General features: G+C 33.1%; 2 protein-coding genes across 7 annotated transcripts in view; one reads left to right on the top strand and one right to left on the bottom strand.

The window, feature by feature from the left end:
* LOC108741774 overlaps positions 1–11,512 on the bottom strand; it is a 20,059-nt gene extending 8,547 nt beyond the window's left edge. Inside the window, exons 1-15 of one of the 5 annotated variants that reach the window (XM_018476716.2) lie at positions 11,113–11,512; positions 10,650–10,752; positions 8,241–9,876; positions 7,350–8,178; positions 7,151–7,289; positions 6,842–7,050; positions 6,050–6,154; positions 5,296–5,683; positions 5,010–5,235; positions 4,781–4,950; positions 4,381–4,716; positions 4,052–4,324; positions 3,775–4,000; positions 3,506–3,681; positions 37–2,647 (exon numbers count right to left, since the gene is read on the bottom strand). In XM_018476716.2, coding sequence (XP_018332218.1) covers positions 1,673–2,647; positions 3,506–3,681; positions 3,775–4,000; positions 4,052–4,324; positions 4,381–4,716; positions 4,781–4,950; positions 5,010–5,235; positions 5,296–5,683; positions 6,050–6,154; positions 6,842–7,050; positions 7,151–7,289; positions 7,350–8,178; positions 8,241–9,876; positions 10,650–10,745 — 5,784 coding nt within the window. In that variant the 5' untranslated portion in view covers positions 10,746–10,752; positions 11,113–11,512 and the 3' untranslated portion in view covers positions 37–1,672. Of the gene's footprint in view, positions 1–36; positions 2,648–3,505; positions 3,682–3,774; positions 4,001–4,051; positions 4,325–4,380; positions 4,717–4,780; positions 4,951–5,009; positions 5,236–5,295; positions 5,684–6,049; positions 6,155–6,841; positions 7,051–7,150; positions 7,290–7,349; positions 8,179–8,240; positions 9,982–10,649; positions 10,768–11,112 lie in introns of those variants that run through there. The other 4 variants (XM_018476698.2, XM_018476690.2, XM_018476724.2 and 1 more) reach the window with 4 other exon arrangements.
* A 1,527-nt stretch (positions 11,513–13,039) lies between these two features.
* Positions 13,040–14,243, top strand: LOC112905245 (targeting protein for Xklp2 homolog). 2 transcript variants are annotated; one of them, XM_025977254.1, is made up of 4 exons: positions 13,040–13,217; positions 13,299–13,415; positions 13,468–13,689; positions 13,881–14,243. In XM_025977254.1, the coding sequence occupies exons 1-4, from the start codon at positions 13,044–13,046 to the stop codon at positions 14,079–14,081; spliced, it is 714 nt and encodes a 237-aa protein (XP_025833039.1). In that variant the 5' UTR covers positions 13,040–13,043; the 3' UTR covers positions 14,082–14,243. The 2 variants fall into 2 exon arrangements, with proteins under 2 accessions (XP_025833039.1, XP_025833040.1); XM_025977255.1 differs by having other exon boundaries at positions 13,870–14,037.
* Positions 14,244–14,669: the final 426 nt, after the last annotated feature.

Raw genomic sequence — 14,669 nt, 5'->3', positions numbered from 1 at the left:
TCACGCCCATGGGCCATACTATGTAAAAAAAAATAACACCAACAGTTAACAATTCTTATGTGTAACATTTCTACAAACATTAATTTTTTTTATATATTTAGACATTGTAAAAGATGTAGCATTACAACCTTAAATAATATTTAAACTTGAAAGCAAAGAAAGACTTTAAGTAATGTCAAGTAGTAATTTGTAAAACGTTTTCGCTTAAATTTAACTCTAATATTTATTATCTTTTATTTTTAAAATAGCCACTCCATTTGAAATGCATACAATGCATGTAGGATCTCAAGCACGTGAGTGTTTAGTCTCATTTTTTGTGCTCTATCTACTCGCTTCTTGAGTATCGATCCGTACCAAAACTGAGAGTATTTGGTCTCACTAATTGCGTGACTTCTTTCACACATGAGTCTCCTTAGTAACATATGTTACTTCGCAAAATGTGAGTATTTATATACGCAGATCTGGCTCTTATTTGTGAAGGTAGGTAATTATTAATGGAAGTAAAACTCTCAGTTGTGTATACATCTCTTAGTCAGTACTTAAGTACAAATAGATACTCAAGAAAAGATGATACACACATATTTAAGACTTTTGTACATTTTATACATTTCAGATAGAATAGCTACATTAAAAATATAAAACCACAATAAACATTCAACTTTATGCATAATTTCCTTAGCACCATGTTAAAATTATTTTGTTCATTCAGCACTCGATCCACACATAGCCAAGGTTGTAATGGTACACATTTTAAATAAAAAACATACTACAAATTAATAAAGCACCGTTCTTCGCCTTATCTAATAGAAATTGTTGTCAGATACATTCAATAATAAATAAATGCCGCCAGAAGACTTCCCATTTTTTTTACGTATATTTTTGAATCACGTCTTTTCAATTAACAATTTATTATTGTAAATACGATAAAATCATAGGTACCACATTCTAACACAGCCCTGTCCTCCAACATACATAACATGAATTCTTTGTACAATAACATTTTTAAATTTTATAACAACAACAACATGAAGATGTAATAATTTCGCTTATATTTTTTTCTTACGCACAGCATTCACAATTATTTAAGTAGTTTGCGGAAAAATAATTTTCTGTTAAACACGAATACCGAGCCTGAAAAGCATACTCATCGGTTTTTAACGGCACATTCTGAAAAAGCCACTACGACTTACTTTACATACATATAATTCTCCTGAAAATATGTGTATTTCAATTATTATTATTGTCCTTAAATTTTAAGTAGGAATGCTTATCCATTGGCATTGGCCCGTTAGTTGATTTTTTAATGTAAAAAGTTCCAGAAAAATAAACAGCACAATTCAAGGTAAATTATAAAGATACATCCCTATCAAAATTAAATAGCTGCTAATAAATTATTAGCCTTTTATATTATTAAGCACCTTATACTTTAAGCGACTTCAATTAAAATAATATTTTTACTAGGCTTATATTTTATTCTAAAACTCCTATCAACACGAACTAAACGATCGGAGAATAAAACTGTCAACAGAAAAAAAATATTTTGCTTCAAATGAAATGAAAATATAAAGTGAACCTGAACAGGTACTAAATTGTATAGCATTTTATTTTTCATTATCCTGATTTAATGAAGTAGGTTAAGGCGATATTTTTACCAAATGTCAGTTTCCTTGTTTTAAATAGGCATGTCGATATCAAATGTTTGCGCTTTGCCGTACTCTCTTACAACCGGCAATTCATTTATGACCATCTTATGATTGCCATTTTTGGATATGTTTGAAATCTTTAAATTCCCATCTTGAGGACTTTCAATTGACTCGCGAGAAGCGGGAGTTCCCGGTGTATTCCGGTCCCCACTTTCATCAGGTACGGGTACATCTATGGGGTAAGTACCGCCGAACACAAGAGGCTTAAAAATTGAGTTAGTTTTTTCAGTAGGAGAGGACGTATGCTTGAAGATGGAACTTTTTATGTTAGAAAACATTCCTTTTTTATTTCGCTTCGCCCAACTATCAACCGTACATGTTATAATGTCTTGCTTAGGCTTTCGTTGGAATTTAGTTAATCTAAAGGTCGAATCGAAATCCTGAGCGGAAATTACCACTTTACTATCAATCTCGCAATATTTTACTAAATTTTTATTAATAGGCTCATCTAACGATTTATATTTCACCATCTTGCCCCTCCTTTCGTTTACTTTTAGGTCGAACGTGCTGTATTTCGTGGCTTTCGATTCGTTTCTGGTGGAAAGAATTTTAGTTTCGTGTTTATTTCTAATCAAGTAGGATTTCTCGCCACTTCCACGACAAAACTTAGCCTCACCGTCAGAACTCTCTTCGAACGATGAACTGTCGAATCGAAACTCTTCAGCACTACGAATTTTAAATGGTTGATGCTTTTTGGGAAGGCACATGCTCTCAGACGTTTCGATATTACTTTCACTTTTAGCCGACTGTTTTTTGGTATCGCGTAGAAGGGAATACTTGTTGTTAATATGAATCGGGGCGCTGCTACCAACCGTACCCGTCGAAACGGGACTGGTTAGTCGTTTGCGGAGCGCCGAAGAGGAAGAAGCGACTAACGAAACAGTTGAGGAAGAGGAACAGGAGGTACTTACTTTGTCCCGGTCGTTTTTGACCTCCTCGCATGGCTGCACACCCAGGATTGCGGAGATAAACAAACGCATTAGACAAATGGCATTCAATGAAAGCGACTTATTAGGGAAACTAATGCTCAACCACTACATTAGTACGTATTGTGCGAAAATGTGTATATATCGTGTGATCACTTTATATCAAACAAGAGCCAAGGAATATAAATGAGAATGTAATATAGAGAAAAGTACCTGACCACATTAATGTCATTGTTCGGCAAGTTCTGATTATATTTATACTTTTAATTTTTCATGAGAAATTCTTAAATCTTGAATCTGATCAAAATAGGAAAACGTTTTTGTTTTTTTTTTTTGAAAAAATCTTTTTATTTTGCAAAAATTCAATGCACTTAACAGATAAAAAGTTTTTTAGCCATGAAGATTCTAATCTACCTTAATAAAGTCTTCTAATACGAAACGATGGTTTTGGTTAACAAACCAATAAAAAACGTATTACCCCTTAAGTACTTTGAACTGTTGTAAATAATTACAGATCAGGGGAAGTTATAGTATAAGCCTTTTTATGTTGGTTAAAATACGTATTCAAATAGCATTACAACAAAGCAACAAAAAAGCAAACCAACTTTTTAACCCACTACCTACCGAGCTAAATGGCAAATATATATAAACAGTATTTTATCAAAAACTTCTCCATTATTAATACCCTGATAAGCATCATATGCATTTCATTCATACAAAAATAAGAGTACTTTTAGTGCCAGTTTTAATTAAATTATATCTGCAGAACTTTAAAAATAGTTGTTTTCATTCACAATAATTTGTATACTCTTAAAAATCTCCATTATTCAAATAACAAATATTAAAAAATACGAAAAATTAATTAAAATGACTCACCTCAGACTGAGCATTACTCCACAAATTGGTTTGCACTTGTTGTTGATGGTCATCTTGGTGTTGTTGATTAAACTGATTCAAACTATTAGGTTGCTGATCTACAATGGCTTCAGGCCATTGCTGTTGATGGCTTTGCCAATATTGCTGCTGATCACCGTACTGTTGGGTACCATAACCTGTAACAGAATCCACAAGTAACCAATTTTATTTTTCATACGAATTCTATTCTTTTTAAATGCAGAATTTTTTTTATTTTTTTTTTAACGTACCATCTTGAGTTTCAACCTGTTGATGCTGAATATCATGAACAGCTTGTGGCTGTTCTGGAATTGGTTGTTGCTGCCAGGAATCGAAACTTACACCATACTGATATTGTTGTTGAGATTGCTGCTGGTGCACTTGTTGCTGTTGCTGGTACACATCTTGACTTTCGACATACTGGTTTACCTGATGTTCCGCCTGATAAGGAACACTTTGATTGCTTAAAAGCCCGACCTGAAATTAATTGCACCTAAAGTACTGTTACATTTTGTATATTTTTTTTACCTTGTAATTGTCTTCGACACTTTTTAGATTTTTCAGCCACGTATTATCAGCTCGTGTAGAGGTATAATCAACAACATCGGCATCAGGATCTTCAACGACTACAGGCTCACAATATTTTAACCTGTCAGCTAAATGACAAACGCTCGCCACAAGAGACGGTTGATACTCTACAGGATTCTGTAAAATCGTGGTTGCAACTCTTTCTAAATATGCCAAACTCTTCTCTAACAGTCCCCTGTCACTCATTCGTGTTGCAATCAAATATTTATAAACCTGAATGGAAAATGTAATTTAATAAGTGTGTACTTTCATATTTTAATTAGTTTTACCTGGAACTCAGGCATAACAAAATTGGAATCGTTCAAACTACAGGCATATTCGTAAATTTCTGTCAAATGTATCGCTTCATTAGTGGCAAACTGTGCGAAAGACCGAGTCTGATTGGAGCCAAGTAACACGATCTTCGCAGAGTCCGAACCATATCGCCCAAAACCAACCTGAGCCATTAAGTAGCAGAAATGAGCAGCATACAAATTACCTCGATTAAACAAAGTATCGGCCAATGTAGTAATAGCTTTCCGGTCTAAATCGGGTCTTTGGGTAGTATTTGAAAGAATCATGGCAAGATGCGGTCGCCAATCCCCCCATTTTTCATCTGCCACACACTATACAAAAAGAATAAAACCTTTCATTAATTTTTTGTTATTTAAACTGAAGATAATTTTTTACCGTAACAGCAGCAGGTACTTTCCCAGATAACAGTTGGTACAAAGTTTGCAGTGGATCATTCATAGGTAAACCATTTGCAAATCGAGTCATTACACTGGCATATGTACGTTTATCCAGTTTGCTAGCTAGGAACAGAGCATGACCCCACAATCCATGTTTCATAGCCCATTCTGAAAACAAAAAAAAAATATTTTAATCTGCATTTTATTAGCTTTCAAATTCCACAAACCTAATGCCTCCTTTCCAGAGCCATACAAAAGATATTCTCTGAATTTGTTAGTGATAACTTCTTCTTTCAGACCAGCTCCTGAGCTAGCCTCTGAATTGAGATTGTTAAGGGATTCCGTCCTCTCCATAACTACACTACTCGAATTAGATGCAATAGAAGGCCTTCTGCTAGTATCAATCTTCCTATTTTTCATTAAAAGTTCTGCAATATCGGTGCCAACAACCATCTGAAAGGTAATTTTTTATTTACAACTACATTTTGTTTTAAGTAAATTACAGTTACTTACTCCATTTTGTCTTAGAAGTAATATCATAAGTTCCCACATAAGAATATATGAGTCTATGTCATTAACATCATCGTTCGTCAGGGCGTTTCGTATTTTAGTCTCGCAATATTCGATAATCGTTTTCTTGTGCGTGACGCCTTTGACAAGGGGTCCGGGAAATTCTGACAATTCCCGAAATTCATCGTCATATTGTAAGTAATCTTTGAAGCCCCCGATTTCTACAGTAGCTAACTGGCCATCCAAGGGGTAGTGCGGTAAAATTTTTACGAATATTCCCGAAGAAATTGATGCTTTGATATGCGACGTGGTGAACTTCGCAGGCGTAAGTCTTTGCGATGCCGTTACTGTCTCTTCCAAGTTAAGAGAAGAGTCTGTTCTGTCGTACATTCTATAATTTACAAAACACTACATAGGCGTGTGAAATGGTTTAGACGGTTTATCAAGAAATAAATAAGGTCTACAGAAAATTAGAGGTCGAGAAAAGCCAGTGGTAACTAGAATTAACAGCTTATAATAGAATGTTTTATAAATACCTCTCGACTACGCGAAATTCGTTACCAATAACTTTAATGACAGGTTTCATGCTCTTTATTAAAAATATTAAATATATCAAGAAGGAAAAACTAAGCACAAGAATACAATGATGTCAACATATGAATTTGATTCATAGGCGCCGGCGTTAAAAAGTNAGACGATTAAACTAATATGTAATAAGAGTACATATTTACACCAGAATTGGAGAATGGGGGCTCACCTAATGTCGCTATGGCCATAGTGGCCCGATATACTATGCCCTTCTCTATAATAATCCCCCACGTGGGGATAACTCGCTTGGCTGTAAAAACTCTGTCGCGTATACCTAGAGATAATCATAAAAATAAAAAGCAATTTCATATTCAAAGTCTGTCTTCTTAAACAAAGGGCACCAATAATATTTGTTACAACTTTTAAATTGTTTTATGTAAATTGAATGTCTCTTATAAGGAAATGTTAGTATGTAATGTAATGAGCAGCAAAAGCAGTATTTTATAAAAAATAGAATACGAATGAAGAAAAATAAAATAATAAAAGGTAAATGTTTCTTGTTTACTCTTTTGACGTTATAAAATACCAATTTATTGTAATTACGTAGTATACGAATTAGATAAAACGATGAAAACTTTTTACGGCGTGTGTGGTTATATTTAACAAAAAAATAAATAAATATGGTAACGAAGAATTGGACGACTATATATTTTGCGTTTTTACACAATATTTTGATATTTAAATAAGCGCTGTGCGTTGTAGGGCAAAAAGCGAAAAAGGCCCAATTCAACCCAGTTTATTTCCAAAACCATTTGTGCAGTAACCTTATTAATTTATTACTTCAAGGCTTTTTGTACACTTTTACAGAAAAAACACATCATAAATCTCAAAAACTAAGCACAAATATGCAACTCACAACATACAAAAATGTTTAAAAAACACATTTTGACGCCTTGAATAAATGTTTTGTTAAAGCAAAAAATCACCTCGTGAATATTACTAAATGAAAATAAAAAATTACCTGTCTTTTGCTAACTCATCGTTAGCCGAACTTCTTCCGGAGTGAACTGAGGCTCTTTCTTCTTCGCCATATGTTTGTTGAGTACCAGTTTGCTGATAATATTTTCTATACAATTCGGCGTATGCCTGTGGATTCGTACGTCGCAAATTTTCGTAATATTGATACTGTAATTGCTGGTAATATGGACTGTATGGATCATAGGGGTAACCCTGATTTTAAATAGAAAATAAAAATAACAACTAAACCTAAAGAAATCTTAATTTTAAATATAAATACCCAAATTACTTAATAAGAAAAATAAATAGTTACCTGCATTTGCATATATGGATCTCTATGATCCCTGGGTCTTCTATGTCGATCCCTATCTCTCTCCCTGTGTCTATCACGCCCATGGGTTCTCTCCCTATATGACTCGTGCATCGAATCAGATCGGCTAGAGGGTCTAGATCTAAAATAATCGTACGTAATCATACATTTCAAATTGAAATTTGATAAAAATATTCAGTACCTAGGTGCTTCTTCATAGTCGTCTTCATAACGTCCATAATAATATTCTGATCTCTTTGAATCTCTACCAGTTCCCTCCCTCGGATCCCTTCGCTGTTTCTCTTTATATTTTTCTTTTTTTAGACTACTATATTTTTTATAGTCGTCATATTTGTCTCTCTGGTCTCGTCTTTTATCCCTGTGCTCTTTGTCACTATAATAATCAGACTCTTCATCATACCGCCTGTCCCTATATTTCCTTCTATCATATTTTTTGTCCCTATATCTGTCTGGGGATGGAGAATATCGCTTGCCTTTCTCCTTTCCCCTATCATATTCCTCTTCGTTATCCTTGTATCTACGATTTTTATCTCTATCCCTATTTTTGTCCCTGTGATCGCGACCCTTTGAGGAAACTTCTTCCCTTTTAGAATCACTATCACTGGTTTCATGAACACTCGACTTTCGTGGTGGTCTTTCAGCAGCTCCTTTGGACGGCCCTGATTCGACCACATTACCTCCCACAGTTAAATCACGTACCGATGATGTTATTACGGCTATTTCTTCATCTTCAGGTTGACCGTCGATGGAAGCACGTCTAATATTTTCGGGGGTATTTTTAGGGACCTTGCTAGACTTTCGAGAATCGTTGGAAACATTTTCTGTGTCATTATTGTCCTTGGGAGCCACGTCGTTATTTTCAGAGTCCAGAGATGGATTTGGAGGAACAGGAGGCGTATCAGCACCAATGGTAGCAGACCGAGTTTGGGTAGGTTGATTTTGGGAGTTTTCAGAAAGGAAAATATCGCGCTCCGGCTCTGGGAAAGGATTTTCTCTACGAGAAATAGACCCTAAACGAGAGAATGAACATGTTTATTAATAATAAACAAAAAATGTGAAGTGATTAACTTACTTTTTGCGGTGTTTTTATTCCATTTACTATTTTCAGGTGAGCTGGACTCTCCAGGAATCATTCTATGAAAACCAACAGGTGGTTCACCAATTTCGTTATTAACTTTAGGCAGTTTGTTTTTTGAATTGTCTGAATTTACATTTTGCCCTAGCACCATTCGACTTAAGCCAGGAGGAGGCTCTTCGAGCTGGCTATCACCCCTACCTTCCTGTCTAATATTTTGCTCGTTAAATTCCATCTGTCCCAGCACCATACGCTGCAATCCTGGTGGTGGTAATACGTCATTATTATCAACCATTACTTCACTGTTTGATAACTGCCCAGTTTCTAAGTACTGATTTCTGTCATTTATAGGGGCTATTTCATTATTGTCTGGACAATTTGGTAAGGGAGTTTTTGTTGCACTGACCTTACGAATTAACTGGGTACTCTGAAGAGGATATGAATCAGGTTGTTCTGAATTATCTGGTAATGTTTCAAGATTAACTGACAATGGAAAAGTTGTTTGAGGTGGAAATGCCATACTTTGTTGAGGTTGAGACTGAGTTTCAATCATATATTTGTTGATAGCTCTGTGAGAAACGCCCACCGTTCTTTTATAAGGATTTTGTGAATCGTCACTTTGTGAAGGCATCAAGGGAGGAGGATTTTTCATAGGGGGTGGTGGAGTTGCCGTCTGACTTTTTACTGATGGAGGAGGAGTAGTATAAGATTTCAAGTGCGAAACGTTTTCAACATTTTCATGTTGTAACATCTCTGCATTTCTTAAATTTCGGCTAGGCGGTTCGTTTGTTAATGTAGCATCGGATATTTTTCTACTACGATCTAAATTCGTTTCAAAAGAATTAACCTTTTCGTTATTTACGTTTCCTAAATCTTGCAACGGGAGTGATGATTCGCTAGTAGTAGAGCTTCTTGAAAGAATTCTCGAGTTACTGTCTGAAGTTTGAATGTTTTCTGAAGAATCTTGAGAAATTTGAGACTCAGTAGACCATTGTGCAGGCAACATTTCAGGTTTATTTACTTTTTTTATTGCACTTTTATGTTCGACACTTGCACTTCCAGGAACAATTTGCGAGTTTTGATTTTCTGAATCTAAAGAGCCAGATTTGAGGTTTTGGTTGTGTTTCGCTGCAGTAGAGCCCACTTTTGGGAACAGATCTTCGCGCAAATGATCATTACTTTGTACACTTTGAGCACCATAAGTATTTTCATTAACCACTGACCCCTTTTCAGTTCCTTCTTGCTTCAGAAGACTTGATGTCGACGAACTGTCTTCTAAAGACCAATTCCACGTTTCGTCATTAACAAAATTTTTGGCGATGTTTGCAGAAGCCACTTCTTGAACTGGATTGGTGTTATTTTGAACGTATCCTGCTTGAATGTTAGAATTATTTTCTTCTCCCCAATTCCAAGAATTCCAGGAGTCCATTTCACTTGATTGCTGAGGTTGATGTTGCACTTGCTGTAAATTTGGCATTGGTTGGCCATAGTTTCCGTACGAATATTGCTGTTGGGGGGCCGAATTCTGGAACTGATAGTGATTATAGTTTTGATAGGGTTGCTGGGGTTGTTGAGGCTCTTGTTGATCTTGCTGATGAGTTTGACCGTACTGTTGCCAGTACTGCTGTGGTTGCTGTGAATTATTATAAGGTTGTGGAAAGCCATTTGGATCATTGGAATTTTGGGTGTACCAATTATTTGAAGAAGCAGGTTGAAAATTTTGCTGTTGCCATTGGTTCTAAAATGATTTAGATAGACTGAATAATATAAAAGTCATTTCAATATGAAAAAAGGGAGGGGGCCAACTGCTAGTAAAGTAAACAAATTTCATTTTAGTTGATACAATTTACAAATAAAATTTATTGATGTACCATTTACTTAAATATTTAGCTACTTACTAACTGGGAACCAAATTGAATTATTTTTAATTCAATTATACTAGTAATGAACACACATAGAGAGAAAGTTAATTAGCTTTGACAACTTGAAAATAGTTAATGCAATGTGATTAGGTTTAATGTTTATTTAATTATTTAAAAATAGATTATGTTGAAGAATATTACAATCCCTTCACAGGTCGTTTCAATGGTAGAAGTTATAAATTATAAAAAAAAAATACTTATAAATACAACACAACTGCTAAGTTTTTATTGTTCTTTTCAAATACTTCTGTATTCGCACAGAGCTATGGGGGATGTAAACAAATAATTAAACATTTTATTATTCATTGTAGTCTGCAAGAGAAAAATTGATTTATTGGAAAACTGGAGGAAATGCAGTTCTCCAAATTTTGCACTAACCAAAATAGGCCTATTGTTTATACTTAATAATAAAAAACAACTGCCCCCAATATCCTCAACTTTCTTAACAGATCTGTGAAATAATTTCTTAATATCAAATGATTACCTGTGCACTGGAATGTTGATTAGGATTATACATTGGAACTGATGGAACAGCTGACTGATTAGGGACATTTGGTCCCCTTTTCTTTATCCAAGACATTTCTTCTCTGTAGCAATTGAAACTGTATATTATTAAGATTGTTAATCTTGGTTAAATACGTGAATTTATCAAGGAAGAATTATTAAGTAGCCACTATATATCATTCAATCATGTTTTGAGGTTAAGCAGAAAATAATGAATATTCTTTCAAACATACTGCTACCTAGGTAAATCAATAACGATAATCCAATAAAATCCTACTACTACTTACTACAACATTATTAATTATAATTTATGGATGTAATACATTCACATATGTTGGTACAAAATTGTTATTGAAAATCATTTTAAATTTTACCTTACATTCAAACTTATAGGGATGTTGTAAAAAAGAAATGTATGCAGGCAATTGATTATTTCAACTTACGTTTATTTCCTTTTTAATCAGAGAATTTCATCCATTGCTTTCCTTTTATATTAGCAGATTTTAACCAATAAATCACTAAATTTCACATTCACAATTGCATCTGCACACAAACTAATCATAATCAACACTTGGAAACGTCAACAATTTCACGAAAAGGCAACTTTTTTTACATTAGGCGATGATATAAATACTTATTGTTAAAAATATTTTCACAGCAACCATCAGTAAACTTGCCTATGCTCAACTCAAAATCCAATTTTTTCATTCACAAAATATGTCACGTTAATTTTCTCTCCTTTACTACTGTAACACTCAATATTTAAGTTAGAATGAAACAAAGCACATCATTTAAACTGAAATATGTCTTGTTCTGTTGGATTTGTTAGCACCATCTTTCTCTAGCATAAGAAAGGTTCCATAAGACGAGACAAATGACGTAGCAAAACTATCAAGGTAAAATTCGTGCAGACGTGGAACTACAAAAATGACATGTTTGGATATAACAGAGACGTATTGAGGCAAATTATTAATCAATAAATATCTATTTTTTAATCAAAATTAAAACAATTATCATAGTTATCAACTAAAATTTATTTTTGATCAAGAATAACTATCAACAAATCAGTTTCGATTCTTAAGGTATCGAATCTCTTAAATACAAAAAAGAAACTATCAAAAAAGGTAACAAACTAATATTCAAGAAATTTATATAGAGAATCAATTGTAAAGTTAGTAATGTGTTAGAAATGTTACTGACTATATTTTTTTTCTTATATTAATGTGGTTCTACTTTTCCGTAAAACAGTTTACATTATTTTAATGGCATACATATTTTTATTTCCTGTTCCTGCTTGATTTAAATGAAAAGATATATAAGTATGTATTTAATGTTGTTTTTCTTTTTTTTATTTAGTTGAAGTAGCTGAATGCATTCATTTTTTAATTTACATATATTTTTTGTTATATAAATCACTGGTATAAAGTAAAGTCGTCCCTGTCGATTGTTTTAGGTTTAGATTTAGATCTATGAATTATATGCAGTTCTACTTTTATCACTTTTCGATAGATGGTGCAACATTCTTTTATGTAATTTTTCAAAAACGCGCTCTTTAATAAACTTAAATTTTCCCCTTAATTTTTGTTTTCGACCTTTTTTAAAGATTGTCTTTGTTTCAGTGCTTCTTTTAAAGTAACCAAATTGTTTAATTAATATTTTTAATCCTCCATACTACAAAATAAGCAGAAAAATTGATCTCCAGAATGGACTTCCCCGGATAAATTCTAAATTCTTAAATAACAACCTTTAAATTTGAAAGTACTTTTATTCTAAGTTGTTAATTTAGTTATTTTCTATCAAAACTACGTTAAACGATTGTTCTAAAAATTACTTTTTGTAGTATAATTATTTATTAAACTTTGCTATATTACTTTTAATATATTTTATTAGTTCAAAGTGTTGGCTAAACTATTAATTGTATTGTATATTATTTGTCCAGGATGTATTGTAAACAGAAAGTGAAAAGTGATATTCGTAAACTTTTATGTAAGCAAGTTAGAAGAAATCAGCAATCTGATAATTAGCAAGATGTCGAGAAGTTTGTTAATACTTTGTTATTAATTTTACTTTATTATTAGCTCGCTTCCGTACTGTAAGATTTCTACTTAAATAACAAAAAAAGTCGTAACCTTTGTAAAAAAAAGTGTTTATTATCACAAAGGTATAACTATTATACATATTGTGGACTCCAATAGGAAGTCTAAAAAGAATAACTAATAGTATCATGCAAGGAAGATTATGTTAACAAGTACATATGTCCATACATTCATACTAAATATTATTGCAAAACAAAAACGTAATATATAAAAATATACAAAAATATGACTATTAGCTTATAACATGGTAAGAGATAAAATTGTTTTTAAAGAAAGAAATGGGTAACGAACCGTTCAAAAACATGCATGTGGAAGGTGAAAATAAATTTAATGTCGAATCAAATGAAGAATGCTCCGATAAAAATGCGAAAAAGTGTACTGAAGTGAGGCCTTTTAGTTTTGAAGAAAGAGACAGACTAATACAAAAAAAGAAAGACGAGGCTCTTCAAAAGGTTAACTACTTTTTTGTGAAAAATAGATAAGAAAATATAATTTTACCATAAACAAATGTTCCTAATGCATTGAATTAACAGATCATGGAAGAAGAAAGGAAAATGAGAGAATTTCACGCAAAACCAGTGCCCAAGTTTATTTATGAAAAGAAAGTTCGTATGTCAGAAGCGTTGGCACCTAAACAGTATTTAGTAAATGTAAGTAGTTCGCATTTTATTTTATTTGTAATAATTTCAATATTTTTTTAAGGCTGAAAAATCGTCTCAGAAGTTGGAACAACCGGCTCCTCAGTTCAAAGCTCGACCTGCCAAAGTACTCCAAATGAAACCGTTTGAACCTCAAAAACCTATGAAACATTTGAGAGAAATCCCTAGTTTTGAACTGAACACCGATCGAAGGGCTAAAGAAAGACAAATGTTTGAGGAAAAGATGAAGTATAGGGATGAACTGATAAAAGCACAAAGACAGAGGGTATAATAACGACATTAGTTTCATTCCAAAAACTTTTTATAAAATATGAAAAATTCAGTAATAGATTAATTTTATTACATAATGTAGCACTGCAAAAGTTTTTCATTTCACTAACAGGACAGAAAAGAAAGGGCAAAGTTATAATAAAAAGATTTTTTTTACAATCGCAATATTTTCTAGTCTGTTTCCAGATGGAACAAGAAAAAATTCGACATGAGGAAGAAGAAGTCGCTAATCTTCGAAGAGTGATGGAATATAAAGCGCAGCCAATAAGGCGTTACAAACCGATCGAACCTGCTCCAACAAAGAGCCTCACAGAACCCCATAGTCCTCAGTTCAATCTGAATAGTCGTACTAAACGTCATAATAACAAAGAAAATATTACGGGATGAATACGTCGACTGTTTCAACTAACATGTACCTAATAAGTTTTTGACACATTCATTTGAAGAAGATGCGTTATGTTGTGGGTTTCCATATTTTTTTATATTTATACAAATGCAACAGTAATTTTTTATGTAAACTTCTCCTTCTTATTAAAGGATTGTACATTTCTTGTGGTTTTTATTGATACAATCCAAAAAGAGAAAAACGTATATTTAACATTATATAAAAAAAAAATAGGCACATGTCTGAAGCTTCTCTTTTTTAAAAATCTTAAGAACTAATCCTTATTTTCAGGGTTTTGTATTGAAATTGGTAACAGATCACCCCATTTACTAGATCTTGCACAATGATATGTGGTTCTATAATAAGAAATTATCAGTTGTTGGAAATATAAAACATGAACTATTGTAACTTACTTTCCATGTTTGTTTGCTGTAAAAATTATTTCCTGTAAATTCCCTTCTTTGGTACACAGCCTACAAATTGAGTGTTTTGACCTCACTAAGACTTCTCTGACCACACGAGGCCAGCTTGGTGCTTCGCTGCTGCGCTTTCCTAAAAATCATTAATTATTTAGGTAAATATTGTGATAC

The sequence above is a fragment of the Agrilus planipennis genome, unplaced genomic scaffold (genome assembly GCF_000699045.2).
Source record: "Agrilus planipennis isolate EAB-ADULT unplaced genomic scaffold, Apla_2.0 scaffold24, whole genome shotgun sequence".
NCBI lineage: Eukaryota > Metazoa > Arthropoda > Insecta > Coleoptera > Buprestidae > Agrilus > Agrilus planipennis.
The sequence above is the reverse complement of the archived record's forward strand: the minus strand, read 5'-3'. Positions and strand labels throughout refer to the sequence as shown.